We start from the raw sequence: 15,938 nt of genomic DNA, 5'->3' as shown, positions 1-15,938 counted from the left end.
TTTGGTGTATACTATCCAAAAGCTATAAAGGTTTACTTCAGCATGGTATATAGCTAAAAAACTAGTCATTAAACACAGAGAGTTATAACCACAGGAATTATAGACAATATCACACAAATGAAAGTACCAAAAGAACCAAATTTGATTGAATTACCTTCATTAGCAGCGGGAACTGCTGTTGGATATTCGACGGCTAGATTGGTAGCTGTTGACTCAACCGAATTTACAGTTTTGGTTGTACACTTGTGGGTTAAAAATTTTGTGTTAATTTCTACCTCAGTAATGTATTCTTCACACATGGTTTCCTCAGCTATGGTGGTCAGAATCATTTCAAATGCTCTTACATTAACAACACTGCAGTTAGTCAGACTATCACAATCAAAGGGGTAAATTGATGTGACTTTCTCCTCTATCGTATCATTAATAACAGAGATTAAATTGTGAAACTCAAACTCTGTTGTGATGAAACTAAGAACCTTGGAGGCATTTATAGCTTCTATGATAGGAGAGGACTCTAATTCAATGAATATATCTTCTTGCTTAAAAGAAGAAACTGATTTATCAATGGTATCGGGTTTTTCTTCCACTAATACTGTTTCTTCCTTTGCAACATAGTTTTGCAAGGTGATATTGTCAAGTTTACTGCATTTATCTTGTGAGGCATAAACGATCGACTTTCCTTCAGCATTAAAGCATGATGAAAACTCCACTAGTTCATTATTCAAAGCAAATTTATCATCCGTCAAACTCCAACCGGAAGTCGCTTCATCTTTTGTCCCAACAAGTATCATTTGTCCTTGCTCTGGTATAGTCGTCTCTTCATCATCTATCTGTATTATTCTAATCCATCTATCATCACCAACTTGTAAATAACCATCACTAATTGTAAACAATGCAATTGTTTCACCAGCAATAGTGATATATGTTCCATCAGTACCGAACCCAAGATCAAGAAATGAACTATGATAAGTTACTTTGATTGGTTTTTCTGAATCAATTTTACGGAATGGAATAGCAGTTTGGATCATGATCTGTTCTGATGAATCACGTTCAATAATGACTGAATTTTCATCTTTGTCAACACAAATTGGAGTATTGGTTACTGCACTTTCAAATACAAGCTTATTTTCTATTAAACTAATGCCATTAGTGATTTTGATTACATTATCATCAATATCCTCATCTTTAAAGTTATCCTCTTCAATATAATTTGAGGGAATGTAGTATTCATTAAATATTGCATTGCTCTCGCTACTATCTAATTTATTAGAATTTATTATTGTTGATAATGCTACTATATTCTCATTCATAACAATTTGTAAATCATTGATAGGAAAACATGAAACATCATCTTGGATCGAAACAACATATGGAGGCGAAGTACCACAGGCATATAATTCTTCAGAATAGGACAATAATCCATCATCTATACTCCAAGAAATATTATTGTCTTTAGTTTCTTGAACAGGAAAACCTTGTAATCTAGGATCATCAACTCCATAAGAAATAGCATATCCCAGTTGACTTACTAATTCTAACAATGAATCCTGTGTTAATTGAAACAAATCTCCTTTATGAGCTTGCAATTTGAGTTGACCATCAACTTTGAAAAAGTATTCAGTACCTTCAATATCAGTCTTGATTTTGAATTGATTTGCTAATATTGATGATAAAGTTAACAATATAAATCGTAAAATAGTATGAATCTTCATGAGGACTTGATCTCAGAACTAGTTCATTAATTTAAGATTTATGAACATCATGGGCATTATAAGATACTTTCAAAAATGACATCCATTGTCAAATACGATGTTTGATGCAATTTTCTGCAACATTATGTATGATTCTGTAATATTCATTCAGTTAAAGATTCTTAATGGAAAAGAAGATTATAATAGAATTATAATTATAAACAAAATGTAACCATTTGAAGATTCTAACTAAAATAAAACGGTTGCAATCTTACTATTGTACCATAGTTGTGCTTGTTGAATACACACGATGCATACTTTTGTGGGTAAGTCAACATAACAGTTATACAATTTTCATTCACAACACACCAGTTGCCAGATAATCGACCCTTAAGACTCATTTTAGATACGTCATTATACGGTTACATATCTCAAACCGTTATTGTGATGTCAAAAAGGTATGCCATTTTCTAAATTGATATTACTAGAAGAGGTAATTCCGTGCATATATTTCCGACCACCCGGAAATATAAAATATGGTAGAAAATCCAAGCCAACTCCACAGTTTGATTGACCGTTTATAAACGATGAGCGTCCTTGATGATTTGTATCTGCTACCTGCTCCTACAATAGGGGTCTATGAGGTACCCTTTTGTCTTCTTTTTTTTTTTACATCCACAGCATGCATACTACCAACTTGACAAATAATTACATAAAGTGAAACACCACAATTGTGTTCCAAACCCAAACAAAAAAAAAAAAGAAGGAGCAAAATTCATTTGAACAACGCATGCAATATGGATTAAGTTTGCTATTTCCAAAATATTTCCCATAGTTCATCAAACCATCGAAAATGGACGATTTCCGGTTGGTATTTATTATATAAAACTAAGGTGATTTCCCGCCTTCTAAAGAATTCAATTCTTCTTTAGTTATCCCCTTTTTTTTTACAATATCAATTTTTTTTTCTTTATACTTATAACTATTCAAATATAACAATGGCTCCACCAAGAACAGCAATTATACTCTACTCCCTTTATCACCATATCTATGAATTGGGTGTAGCTCAAAGAGCAGGTGTTTTAAAAGCAGGTGGTCAAGCTGATATTTTTCAAGTTCCAGAAACTTTGACTCCAGAAATTTTAAAATTAGTTAAAGCTCCAGAAAAACCAGATATCCCAATTGCTGAAACTAAAATTTTGACAGAGTATGATGCTTTCTTATTTGGAGTTCCTACTAGATTTGGTAATTTCCCAGCTCAATGGAAAAGTTTTATTGATGGAACTGGTGGATTATGGGCTAAACAAGCATTAAGAGGAAAATATGCTGGTGTTTTTGTTTCTACTGGTACTTTAGGTGGTGGTCAAGAAACTACTGCCATTAATACTTTGAGTACTTTAGCACATCATGGTATTATTTATGTTCCATTTGGTTATGGACATCCTGGTCTTACCACCTTTGATGAAATTCATGGTGGTTCTCCATGGGGTGCTGGTACATTTGCTGGTTCTGATGGTTCCAGAAAAGTTACTGACTTGGAAAAGGCTATTGCTGAACAACAAGGTCATGATTTCTATAAACTGATTACCAAAACCTGGTAATTATCATACATGTAGATGTAGGTGTAGATTATTTATTTACTTATTTGTATTCTTTGATTCATTAGCAACAATAATACATATTGGATGTCCCCAATTTGACAGTCGTGTGGAAACCGTTTTTCATCAATTGAAACCAAACCAAACCAAACCAAACCAAACCAAACCAAACCAAACCAAAAAAAAAAAAATTTGTGAGCGTAACGACTTTCAACAAAAACATCAAATTTTCATTGACAAAATCCGAACCACAAGCAATTCAACAAACAAAGAAAAGACAAAGGGAAATCATGTCGTCGTCAAATAAACCTCAGAAGTCAATGAAACAAGATTACATTGCTAAAGTTCGTTATACAAATAACTTACCACCTCCACCATTGAATCCAAAATTTATTGCATATAATACCACTGACCCAATATCAACAAAACAGGAAGGTGAATATTTAATGGCATCATTATTTCGTAAAGAAAATTTTCAAAACTTAATGGAAAGGATAGATGATCAACTTGGATTAAATTTAAATTTAATAAATAACCATGGATTTTTATCTGAAGAAAAAATCGAAGCGATTGGAAAATTAAAATATGATCAATTACATCCAAAGGATCGTATACTATTAAGAGATGCAGGTATTGGAAGAATTTCTAAAAACGAACCTGGAGTTTCATTTTTAAGAAGAACTGAATATATTTCTGAACGTCCATTATCTAAAGGATCAAGTGGGTTAAGTACTGCTAATGAAGAAGTTAAAAATAAAGAAAGATTATCAAAAGATGAACATTTTGATGCATCATCTCAATTACTTAAAGTTGAAGAAGGTTTCACTGTTGCTAATGAATCCTTAAATGATTTAAGTAAATTGAAACATCCAAGAAAGAGACATTTGAAAGCAGTTGGTGCTTGGCCATTATTACCAGATACTTCGATGATGGATAATAAATTTTTCAATTTAAAATTCATTGGAAGTGCATCTATTGAAAGAGAATTAAAACAACAACAAGATAGAAATAAATCTAATAAAGAAATAATTAATAAAGCTTTAGAAAGTTCACTTTTCAGACCAATTAAATCCGATGATGGTGAATGGGTTTCAATGTTTAAAATTGAAGATGAAGAACAAATTAAGAACTTGTATGAAAAATTACATTCTACTAAAAGAGAACAACCTATAAATTTATTAGATGAAGAAGAAGAAGTTATTGAAGAATTTAAATTTAAATATAAGAAAAACTATGACATGAGTTTCCAAGAATTTAAACAAGAGAATGAAGAATTGGCAATTAAATTTGTTCCTGTTGATGAGGATAATTCAGAACAATTGAATGGTAAATCCATTAAAAAGAGAAAAATTGCATATTATTATCCAATTAATGGTAAGATTGATTTGAAGAAACACAGAGCTTCAACTAATTCCGAAATTAATAAATATATTAAAGAACAAACATTTGATGGAATAAATTTCAAATTAAGAGAACCAACAACAAATGAATTGAAGAAAATGGATACAATCAGATCTGAATATGATCCTATGGAATATGAAGGAGAAGATGAAGAAGAAGAAGACGACGATGATGACGATGATGAACACGGGGAAGACAACCAAGAACCTTCTCAGTTACATACACAAGCTGTTACAGATGAAAAAGAAAGTAGTGTTGAAAATGGTGACAACCATGAATAATGGGGCATTACTTGTGATTAAAAAAAATGTATAATATTAAATAATAATAAATCATGTCTATGTAATAATACAATGTTTCTTCTTTTTCTGGGTAGTATCTGTTTTAATATCAGTCAGTTCTTTAAGCTTATGAGTTCCAGGATTAGTCCTTGACGAACTGGACTTTGATGGAGGTGCTGTATTATTAGAATCGTTTTTGGTATTGTTGCTGGGTTTTCTCTTGTCGTATCTTTTTTGTAATCCAGCAGCTAATTTCTGATCCTCCTCTTCTTGTAACTGCTTCAACAACAAATAATCACTGTTACCTGTATCTGGAGCAAAATTTGGTAAATCTTGATCAATATCCAATACGGGGTTGAAATCACCAGTGAAAAATAAATCATCATTTCCAGACACACTATTTAAAGATTGCCAAATAATTTGTGATGATTTATTGCTAGTATGACTAGATCCAACAAATGATGAATCAGTTAATAATAAATAAAACTCATTTTCTGATTTTTTAAATAATGTGTTGAAATGATTATTTCTGAAAAATACAATAAATTCATTGGTATCTAACTTATCATTCAATTCAGCAATACCTTGTTGAGTCAATTGAGTTTGATTTAAACTTAACCATTTAGAAAGAAATTCTTTATTTTGATGAATTTGTGGATCATCGTCATCATCATCATGTAATAAATAATCTTGAATCTTATCAAAATTCTCCAATGAATTAATCAATTCAACTAAGGTGTTATACTCTGCATCATTCCATAAAGTTGGCTCATGATTAGTAGAATCAACGACCCAACCATGTTTAAATTTCAATTCAAAAATATCAAATAGTTCCGTACCCAAATCCTGTTGGAATTCACTTGAATATAAAATAGGATTAACATTTAAACCGGTGTGTAATTTTGGTAAATTTGATAAGAATTCATCAATGGTGAATTTAAATCGATCTTCGATACCTTCAATATAAACCAATAATAAATCAGCAATATATTGTAAGACTTCATCTAAATTAATTTTACCTTGATTATGATACTTATTAATTAATTTTGATTTAAAATTATCCATCGAAATTTCCTTTGATCGTTCTTGATTATTAGCAAAATAAGTTGGATCTTCATCCAGGACAGATTTGTTATTTGTTTGCATATCATGGTTTAATAATAATGTATTGCATAAAGCAATTAAAGGACAAGGGCCGTTCTTCTCTTGTAATAAAATAGGTGTTGATAATAAATCATGATTTGAATCTAATTTCCAATTTATTAACTTAAGTGGGAATTGCACTGAATCTTGCGGGGTATTTGCTGTTGATAAAGAACCACTTGCTTCAGGAAGTGGTGGTGGTGTTGCTGCTATATCTGACATGATGATACACTAGTAATGACGAGGAATAATTGAGTGTTGTACAAATATGGGCAATCAAATAGGTATAAATAAACTCGAAAGGGTATTTTTGAAATCGGCATACGGGGCGAAGTTATAACCGTTGATTAATTACAATGAACAACCATGGGGGACCGAGAGTGAGAAAAAAAAAAGTCACGGTACTCGGAGATATAATTTTCTTTTTCTTTTGAACACAGCCCGAATGCTACCATTTGATTCAGTATTCTTCAAAGCGCAAGGATAGCTTAAGCCAAGGGAATCAACAATTCGTTTTGGATAGTGGATTACCAAGAGCTAAAGCTTAATTTTAAAAGTACTTTGAGACCAATAAAATTGAATAGTTTTCATCAAATAAAGCATATATAAACTTAATTTACAAAATTAAAAAAGAAAAAAAAAAAAAAAAAAGAAAAAACTATAAACTCAACATGGACATACTCTCTTTGTCTTACTCCTCTTTGTTTAAAAAAAAAAATAAATCAATTACGGATGAAGTAAATCAAACCAGCAATTAATACACTGATACTAAAGAATACAACATTAAAGTTGAAGTCTTCTTGTTCAATAATTCTCTGTATAGAGTTGTCAACTTTTTCTCTAGCAGCAATAGTTTTGGAATATTTATTTTCCGGAACAGTGGTCATAGTTGATGGTAAAGCATCCTTGTTTGGATACAACATTTCACAGCATTGTTCAATTTGACCACATTTAATACCAATCTTCAAATAGTTTGGATCCCTTGGGTGTGACTTATGGTTGATGACTTGAATGTAATGTTTAAAGATTTCAACAACTCCTGGGAAAGTTCTACTTTGTAAAATCAATTTACAAGTGGTTCCCTTTCTGATTTTAACAACTCCATGTAAAACTTTTGGATTATTGTAAACTTCAGCTAAAGTGGCAACGGCCATTACTTGTGGAATAGCACAGAATGAGAAACTAGATGGGTCTTTAACCAAAGACAAATATTCAAGACAATCAGTGACATGATTTAATGCATTTAAAACCAATTCATTAATACAGCTCACACCATCAAATTCTTTTGCTGGGTCATTGTGGAAAGCTGGCAATTTATCAGTATATTTACCCCATATTTCTTTTGGCCAGAAGCTTCTTCCATCTTCCAAATCCTCATGATAATCTCTGATAATATTGGTTTTTTGTAAGAATAATCCCATGGATTCAGCTTTTTCAAAATTGTTTGCGCTTAAAGATTGATCACCAAATTTAACTAAAACCAAAAATTCAGTTAATCCTTCACCAACTAAACCAGCAACATAATGACAGTACAAATCATAGTCCTTAACAGTAACAACACCGTTGACATTGAAATTTTCATCCAAGATATAATCGGCCATACCATTACCCATTTTCTTGGTGATGTCTTTGATGATAGCTTGGTATTCTGGTTTAAATCTGTGATATACACGTAAAATCTTGTCAAATTCAACCAAAACAGCTCTATCCTTTTCATTTGGACCATTTCCATCAAATGTCCAATCTTCAGTATCTAATTTATCATCAAATGATCTCAATAATGGAACTTTGACTGCTGGTTTAATAGACATATCATCTTCAATAGTATCCAATGCTCTCAAAACAAGGTAGAAAATCATGATAGCATCACGCAAATCAGGATGTAATTCTTTAATAACAGCAGCGAATGATCTTGAAGTTAATTTTAACAATTCATAACATCTTATCAAGTCAGTATCATTTGGGTCTATTTTCTGTGGATGTAAAGTTTGTCTGAATCCCAATATCTTTACGGCAGCAACAAATTCAGTTGGATGAGCTAACAATTGAAATAATTTACCCATGGTAAGTAATCAAAGTCCAGATAGTAAATAAAGAAAGAAGAAGAGAAGAGGTTTGTTTGGTAACGTTTAACTGTCTTTTTTTTTTTTAGGCAACCAAAAAAATAAACGAAAATTTTTCTCTCTTGAGAATACGAACGTGGTAGTAGAAACTTTGCGGGTGGTGGCCCGACATAACAGGTGAGGTTACTCTCTGCGTCGTCGACCGCACACCACGAGCAGAGAAACAGAAGAGAAGAAGAAGGTGACAAGAAAACGATCGCCGATTTAAACGAGACACACCTTTAAAAAAAATAAGCGTATTCTATACGACGACGAAGAGGATAATGCTATTTTACAACGTCAGCAACTATAGAATGATAACGACAGTTTCAGATGAAACTAAGACTCTATCACAAAAAGGTACATTTACTTTTCAATAAACCAAAGCGAAGATGCTCATTTCTCTATTGAACTATTCATTATTCTCAATCTTTTCAAACCATTTCCTGGCAGCTTTTATGTTGTCTAAAATTAATAACTCTTCATGTTGTTGTTGAATTGATCTGTTTCCCTCTTTGTTGTCTTTTAATACAATCATGATAAACATGTTGTCAGTGATTATATCAATGTAGAAATTGGTACCATCACTGCCTCTAATGATTAAATTCTTAAAATTGGTCCTCAATTTGGTTATTGATTGTTTATATGTTTTGATTATATTGGAAATTTTTTCAAATCTTTTAGGATCCAATTCTTCTAATTCTGATTCTGGCTCTTTCATGTGGTTCTCCAGTCCATTTTCAATTTGTTTCTGTTGACTTTTTATTGATGCTGTTGAAGAGATGACCAAAAATGTTGTCTTTTCAAACAAGATGATTTCTTCAGCATCAAGAATAGAATTGAATTTAATCAAGTTATTATTAAACAAGTTGATATTAGGAATTAATGAGCAAACTATTTGTGACCAAGCTTTATATAAACTTTCATCCCAAATAGATGTGGGGAATCCAATCAATTTAAAATGATAAGGATTAGATATTTTTTGTAATTTCTCCATCATAATTTGAAACAATTCTTGACGCTTATCAATCTGCACCAAATCCATCTTGTGTAGTAATACAAAAACTTTTGCTCCTGGCAGGTATTGTTGTAAATTAGTCAATGATTTGATGAATATCTCGATATCTTTATTTATCAGTTTACTTTCAACGTCAAAAACATGAATCAAAACCTGAACCATTTTAAATATATGATCTTTTTGAGATGTAAAATAATTATCCATAAATACCGTTTGACCTCCACAATCCCATAAATTCAATGTCATATTACCCAAGAATCTCAAATGCAGTAATTCCACATCAATAGTAGCGCCCAATCTTCTTGTATCTAATGCTGAATAATTGGAAAATATAATTGACCTCATCGAGGATTTACCGGAACCAGAACGTCCCATTAGTAATAATTTCTTCCTTGAAGTTGTAGACGATGACATAATAAACGTGTTATTCTAAATTTAGTAGTGGATGCTTAATGGATTGAATCTAATGATAAGGGGCGTTCTTGTTATTTATCTGTTACTTGTTTTATTTTTATTTTTTTTTTTTCTTTGCTCCTTCTTCCAAACGAAAATATGAAATCTCTCCCTAGATTAAGTTGGTCTTTCATTTTACTTAGTTATACGTGTGATTATCATCGTGAGGTTCCCCTGTTGGTTGAATACAACAAGTAACCAGCCATCATAGTATAGTGGTCAGTACGAGTCGTTGTGGAAAAACGCAACAAATCCGACTAGACCCAGGTTCGATTTCTGGTGATGGCATTTCTTTTTTGTTTGTATTCTCTTTAAACAAGGTAGATTTTTTTTTGCACCAATTGCAAATTTAAACCATTGTCTCTAATTTTTTTTTCTCTTTAATCTACACCAGCCATCTTTTAATCACCTACATTATTGTTCGTCAAATGCATTCAGAAACTAAAATTTCTACAATGTTAATTTTAAATTAATATGCGTTTAAATAAAGCAATATATTACAGAAAAAAATGCAATCTATATAAAATTGTACAACCGAAATCATACCATACCTGGTATCCGAAATATGGTCATTGAAATAACTGACCAGGGAAAAATCAATATTAAATGAAAAGATTAATAACCTAATAGAAATAACCTCTATTAAAAATCACCGAAAATAAGAAAAAAATTAGAATATTCAAGCAAAAATCGAAAATGCAAATAATTATTACCACAAGAAATTGAAAAAAATGAATAATATTATAGTTAAACCATTAATATTAATAGGCTTAGAAGAAGTAAGCCAATGGGATCATAGCCAAAGCTAAGAAAGAAGCACCGTTGACGGCAGCGGAACCTTCGTAAGTGGAGATAACACCGGTTTCTGAACCAGAAGCAACAGCGGAACCAGAAGCAGAAGCAGTGGTAACAGTGGTTGGACCAGCTGGAGTTTCAGCAGCTTCAGTAGTACCTTCAGTAGCTTTAGAAACGGTCTTGTAAACAACGGTTTCGTAAGTAGAACCTTCAGAGGTAACTTCAACAGTTTCTGGAACGTAGACGGAACCTTCAGAAGTAACAACTTCGGTAGCAACAGTTTCACCTGGAGCAGTAGTAACTGGGCAGTAAGTAACGTACTCGGTAACTTCGGTTTCACCAGCAACAGTACCAGAAGTAGTAGATGGAGTAGCTTCAACGGTGGTTTCGTGACATTTGTCTTCGCTACAAACAACTTGAGTGATGATCTTGGTAGATTCAACAGTTTCAACAGAAGATTCTGGGCAGTAAGTAGTGTAGACAGTAGTTTCACCACCTGGAGCAGCAGTAGAGACAGTGGTCTTGACAGCTGGGACGGTAGTAGCGACACAGACGTCGTTGGAACAAGAAGTAACAGTGACGATCTTGGTAGATTCTTCTTCAGCACCTTCAGCACCAGAAGTAACTGGACAGTAGGTGACGTATTCAGTAGTAGTACCTTCAACAACAGTTTCAGCAGTAGATGGAGTAGCTTCAACGGTAGTTTCTTCACATTTATCTTCAGAACAAGAGGTAACAGTGATGATCTTGGTAGATTCAACAGTTTCAACAGAAGATTCTGGGCAGTAGGTAGTGTAGACAGTGGTTTCACCGTTTGGAGCAGCGGTAGAGACAGTGGTCTTGACACCTGGGACAGTGGTAGCAACACAGATATCGTTGGAACAAGAAGTAACAGTGATGATCTTGGTAGATTCTTCTTCAGCACCAGAAGAAAGTGGACAGTAAGTAACGTATTCAGTAACGGTACCTTCAGTAACGGTTTCAGTGGTGAGTGGAGTAGCTTCAACGGTGGTTTCTTCACATTTGTTGTCAGAACAAGAAGTAACAGTGATGATCTTGGTAGATTCGACAGTTTCGACAGAAGAAACTGGGCAGTAAGTGGTGTAGATAGTAGTAGTACCAGAAACAGTGGTAGTAACAGTAGTTTCAGCACCTGGGACGGTAGTACCGACACAAATATCGTTAGAACAAGAAGTAACAGTAATGATAACTTCAGATTCAGTGGTAACAGTAACTTCTGGAGCACCAGTAGTAGATTCTTCAGCACCGGAAACAGCAGAAGATTCTTCAGCACCAGAAGTAGCAGCAGAAGATTCTTCAGCACCGGAAGCAGCGGTGGAAGATTCTTCAGCAGTAGAGGCACCAGCAGCAGAAGAAGATTCAACAACATCTTCAACTTGTAAGATAAGGTCACCACCTTCAACAGCGGTACCTTCAGTGTCTTCAATAGAAGCAATGAAGTCGTCAACTTCATCTCTCTTGGCAATTGGGACTTCCTTCATCAATCTCTTTCTGATAGCAGCAGTAGAGTTAGAAGCTGGTTCTTTTTCCAAGTGAACTTGGAACAATGGAGCACCTGGTCTACCGTACAACAAACGGGCTGGGACGTTGATAACTCTACCAGCGTTTCTGATATCAGTGCTGTATTTTTCGTTGTCGATACGGGTGTAGTACCATTCAACATCGTAATCTTCTGGAGAAACAAATCTGAAGGAAACTGGGTATTTTTCTGGGACAGTAAATGGACAAGTACCAGTTTCTAAGTCAACAACATCAACTTGTTTGTTATCAACAATACAAGCGACTTGTTTAGCTACGGCAGAAGTAGCAAATAAGGTGGTAGCAAAAGCAGCAACGGTTGAGAATCTCATTTTCAATCTTATAGTAAGCGAGTGAATAAAATTGACAATTGGTTCACAATGGTTAAAAAAGAGAATAGAACAAATGAAAATATACAGGGGTTATCATATGTTTAAATACTTTTTTTTACCAGCCGTCGAGTGGATAGGATAAACCAAAAAAAATTTTTATTTATATTTTTATTAATATGATTTTGGTGTGATAATCACAAAATACTATTGTTTATGACGTACAAAGCAGGTCGGTATTGACTATACCGTAGCTTTGTTGATTATAAATTTCTTTTTCTTTTTTTTTTTTTTTGCAGTTTTCCATTTTAGCACTTTGCACAGATGCAAAAACAATCAAAATGTATACAAACACAACAATCAACAAGTACAAAACCAGTCAAAATCCCAGATTTGAGAATTCCAGATTTAATTCATATTTGCATGTTTTTGGATCGTACTGCAGACAGGAAAGATTCGGAGAATTACCAAAATAACATACATATTTAAAGGAGGATCGCGACAGTATATATATGGTTCGATAGAAATGAATTCAAGTATACCTACATTTGATGAATATAAGATTAGCGTTGATTGAGAGTACATAACCCCCACACCAGGACGATTGAACTGAAAATTAGAACAAAAAAAAGGATTTTCCTGTCTCCACGAGTTTGGAGCAACGACATCTTGTCTATAATCAACGCAATGGTTACAATAATTTTCTGTCTCTTCCTATTCTTTCTGCCTATCATATTTCACCTCCTCTCCCCCTTTCACCACTTTTGAACACAAAAAAGTGACGTAAACAATGAAAAGAAGGCTTACCGAACTTGCTTTTTGAGTACGTTGGTATATGTTTGTGGTTTAGACAATGTATGATCTAACTGTATTTGTGCATCAACACTTTGGCCAAGAAATTGCAGATGAGATCTTCAAATCGGAGTGATTTTTTATCAGAATTGGTCATCTTAGACACTATCAGAATGGCTATGTACAGTTGATATCAACTATACTACGTTACCTCTTGTCAAAATGACTAGACAACTAGTGAATGATATGTATGGAAGCTCATTACGAGTGTTAGTAACACTGAAGAGTCTTAGAATTGTTGCAATCAGGGTGAGGTTAATTGAGGTTCATATCCATAATGGAATTGCAATCTCACAATCTATTAAAGAATGAAATAATGAATTACAAAAGTAACGTTAGATAAAAGTAGTTGATTTGTAAGCTGAAATTATATATTGATTGGGTATTTCGGATCGAATATTTCAGTAGAAATGGAAATTTCAAAACCTTTTTGATTTATCTCCTGAATGAATAATCTAAATATAACTTTTGGTATCATTCATTGCTCTTCTTCCCCCCCCCCCCAAAGAAAAATAAGAATTTCAAACTTACTAAAAAAAAAGCATTTCTTTGTGATGATAACCACTCGTTTAGGCTCCAAAAAGATATTAGAAAGATGGTGGAACGATATCAAGGTACAAGTGAGTCAATTGTATCGTATTAATTGGTTTGAGATCGATTTGTATTAGGTCAAAGAATTACCAACAGTCGGATTCAATCACCAACAAAATTTCCTCTCTGTATTACGCTAATTGTTGCTCCCAAAAAAAAAAAAAAAACGAAAAATCTTGATCAGCGACGAAGGTATTCCTATTTCCAGATAAAGGACGGCAGTGTCGTGCTGAATTATTTATGTAATCATTCTTAATATTAAAATGACTTTAACGGTAACAGAAACAGCGACAAAACTAATGTAAGGCCAAAACCTACCATTTCTAATTTCAATTTGTTTCATCTGAATATCATCAACTTTCGAATTTCAGATCGACTAATCATCGGAATCTAGTGTTCGAACTCCTATCACTAGAGATACAGAGTTGCATAAACAGTAGTTTTGCATTTTGTTCCTCCCCTCCCCCCTCCTAATATCTCTCAATATTTCTCCACTGGTAGCTTTGCGACCATCTGAAATGTGATCTAGCCCTTGTGAATTATTATATTCTTGTACGTATTGTTTCATTTGGGAGGGAGTGAGTAGACAGTGGTTTTGGGGTTGGGATTAGTGTACGTAGTTGATTAAGCGAATTAAGTTTGTATGCATATACAATCATTAATTGTTCGGTGTTTTATGAGCTCCTCCAAAGCCTTACTGTCTAGATTTATATTAGTCACCTGGTACATCAATGGTTTTAATATGTGCGAATATGCATTGTTTAATTTGGAATTTAGTTGGTTTTAAATATTTTTCTTTTATTTCACTGAACGAACCGGTATTCAATGCAGTCTAATATTAACGAATAAAATCTGGTGATATCAGTTGGTAGTAGATATCCCTCGCTCAATAATTGTAATAGACTAGATTGTATATCAATGCTTTAAGCTAAGGGACAATATGCTAGTTTTTCTATTTTATCTTTATTCTCATCTGTAATAATTCTTGTGACAAGAGTATTATTCTTCATGATTGCTACTTCATGAATGGCCCCCTATTGTTGACTGCTGATATTTTTATTTATCACATTTATTATTTAAAGAATACAATGAACATTCTATTGACTGTAAGATAGTGCGCGTAGTTTGTGCAATTATCTATAGTGGTGGGAGCATGTGTACGTATTGACTATACCCCTAGATAGTAAGTACGAAGTAAAAATAGCAAATCAATATAAGCTTCACGAACCTGACTCCACCAAATGCAAGCTAAGAAATATGTTTGCAGAGTAAACCGTACGATACAGTTACCAGAAGGGAGAAGAGAGAAAACTAATTAATAGGATATGATTAGAAAATGCATGAAATTCATTAAAAAAATATATACATTATGGAAACTAAAGGATTGTTCTTTGACTATTGTTTTTTGATTATGCTATTGTATCTGCGAGTGATCAAAAGCAGTAACGCACTAACCAGATAGGTTGAATCATGAAACAGAGTTGAATGGTTTATCAATACAATCGTTGGGTTATTCAAGTAAAAAAAAAAATAAAGGATCGCCAAGACGATAAATTAAGCAGAAAGAGTTTGCTTATACTTGTACATTTACATGTACTTCAGCAATTTGCGAGTCGAGGTAATAGACATTCACATTACCCAAATTGAAAACTGATTAAATTTCCGTCCTATTAGTGGGCTCCCATTATGAGCTCTGTTGTTTGTGAAAGGTGAATGTGAGTTGCCTCCTTGTTTTTATCTACATTATCCTTCCTTCTTGGCTACGTATTGCATATATATTAAATAATTCTGATTATAAAGCATTGTTCATTGGCGACGAAGGAATTTTGTATTGTTAATAGTCAATAGAATGTTTTTGTGCAGCAATTGCAAATTGTTTTTGAGTATTGTTCAAATTCTCAACCACCCACCCAACTGAACGTCGGACTGGATTTCCACTTTCTTGAGTGCTAATTTCAAATCACACCATCGTGATGGTTACAAACGCAGAACATGTTTGTTTTCAAAATAAAATATTCCCATTTTAGTCTGTGTGGTTCATGAAAAATAAAGGTTCACAAAGAATTGCATTTTGGGAATCTTTCTAAAATCCGATACAGATTAAAATCACTAAAGAAACAAAAACAAAAAATGAGGAAATGAGAA

General features: G+C 33.2%; 7 protein-coding genes and 1 non-coding gene across 8 annotated transcripts; 3 read left to right on the top strand and 5 right to left on the bottom strand. All coding sequences in view use genetic code 12, as the record gives it.

Moving 5' to 3' along the window:
* Positions 1-68: 68 nt before the first annotated feature.
* Positions 69-1,712, bottom strand: CTRG_01862 (uncharacterized protein; the record flags this gene model as incomplete). Its single annotated transcript, XM_002547509.1, has 1 exon — positions 69-1,712. The coding sequence occupies one exon, from the start codon at positions 1,710-1,712 to the stop codon at positions 69-71; it is 1,644 nt and encodes a 547-aa protein (XP_002547555.1).
* Positions 1,713-2,689: 977 nt separating this feature from the next.
* On the top strand, positions 2,690-3,292 carry PST2 (Pst2p; the record flags this gene model as incomplete). The annotated part of the gene is made up of 1 exon (XM_002547508.1): positions 2,690-3,292. One exon carries the CDS (start codon positions 2,690-2,692, stop codon positions 3,290-3,292), a length of 603 nt encoding a protein of 200 aa, XP_002547554.1.
* Positions 3,293-3,579: 287 nt separating this feature from the next.
* CTRG_01860 (uncharacterized protein) lies at positions 3,580-4,971 on the top strand (the record flags this gene model as incomplete). Its single annotated transcript, XM_002547507.1, has 1 exon — positions 3,580-4,971. One exon carries the CDS (start codon positions 3,580-3,582, stop codon positions 4,969-4,971), a length of 1,392 nt encoding a protein of 463 aa, XP_002547553.1.
* A 57-nt stretch (positions 4,972-5,028) lies between these two features.
* Positions 5,029-6,336, bottom strand: CTRG_01859 (uncharacterized protein; the record flags this gene model as incomplete). Its single annotated transcript, XM_002547506.1, has 1 exon — positions 5,029-6,336. One exon carries the CDS (start codon positions 6,334-6,336, stop codon positions 5,029-5,031), a length of 1,308 nt encoding a protein of 435 aa, XP_002547552.1.
* Positions 6,337-6,836: 500 nt separating this feature from the next.
* On the bottom strand, positions 6,837-8,177 carry ERG9 (bifunctional farnesyl-diphosphate farnesyltransferase/squalene synthase; the record flags this gene model as incomplete). The annotated part of the gene is made up of 1 exon (XM_002547505.1): positions 6,837-8,177. The coding sequence occupies one exon, from the start codon at positions 8,175-8,177 to the stop codon at positions 6,837-6,839; it is 1,341 nt and encodes a 446-aa protein (XP_002547551.1).
* Positions 8,178-8,628: 451 nt separating this feature from the next.
* On the bottom strand, positions 8,629-9,648 carry GTR1 (Rag GTPase; the record flags this gene model as incomplete). Its single annotated transcript, XM_002547504.1, has 1 exon — positions 8,629-9,648. One exon carries the CDS (start codon positions 9,646-9,648, stop codon positions 8,629-8,631), a length of 1,020 nt encoding a protein of 339 aa, XP_002547550.1.
* A 240-nt stretch (positions 9,649-9,888) lies between these two features.
* CTRG_06285 lies at positions 9,889-9,975 on the top strand. Its single transcript has one exon. It is a non-coding gene; the product is annotated as a tRNA-His (tRNA).
* A 482-nt stretch (positions 9,976-10,457) lies between these two features.
* Positions 10,458-12,353, bottom strand: CTRG_01856 (uncharacterized protein; the record flags this gene model as incomplete). The annotated part of the gene is made up of 1 exon (XM_002547503.1): positions 10,458-12,353. The coding sequence occupies one exon, from the start codon at positions 12,351-12,353 to the stop codon at positions 10,458-10,460; it is 1,896 nt and encodes a 631-aa protein (XP_002547549.1).
* Between the last annotated feature and the right edge of the window lie 3,585 nt (positions 12,354-15,938).

This window comes from Candida tropicalis (assembly GCF_000006335.3).
Source record: "Candida tropicalis MYA-3404 genomic scaffold supercont3.2, whole genome shotgun sequence".
In the NCBI taxonomy this organism is placed as follows: domain Eukaryota; kingdom Fungi; phylum Ascomycota; class Pichiomycetes; order Serinales; family Debaryomycetaceae; genus Candida; species Candida tropicalis.
The sequence above is the reverse complement of the archived record's forward strand: the minus strand, read 5'-3'. Positions and strand labels throughout refer to the sequence as shown.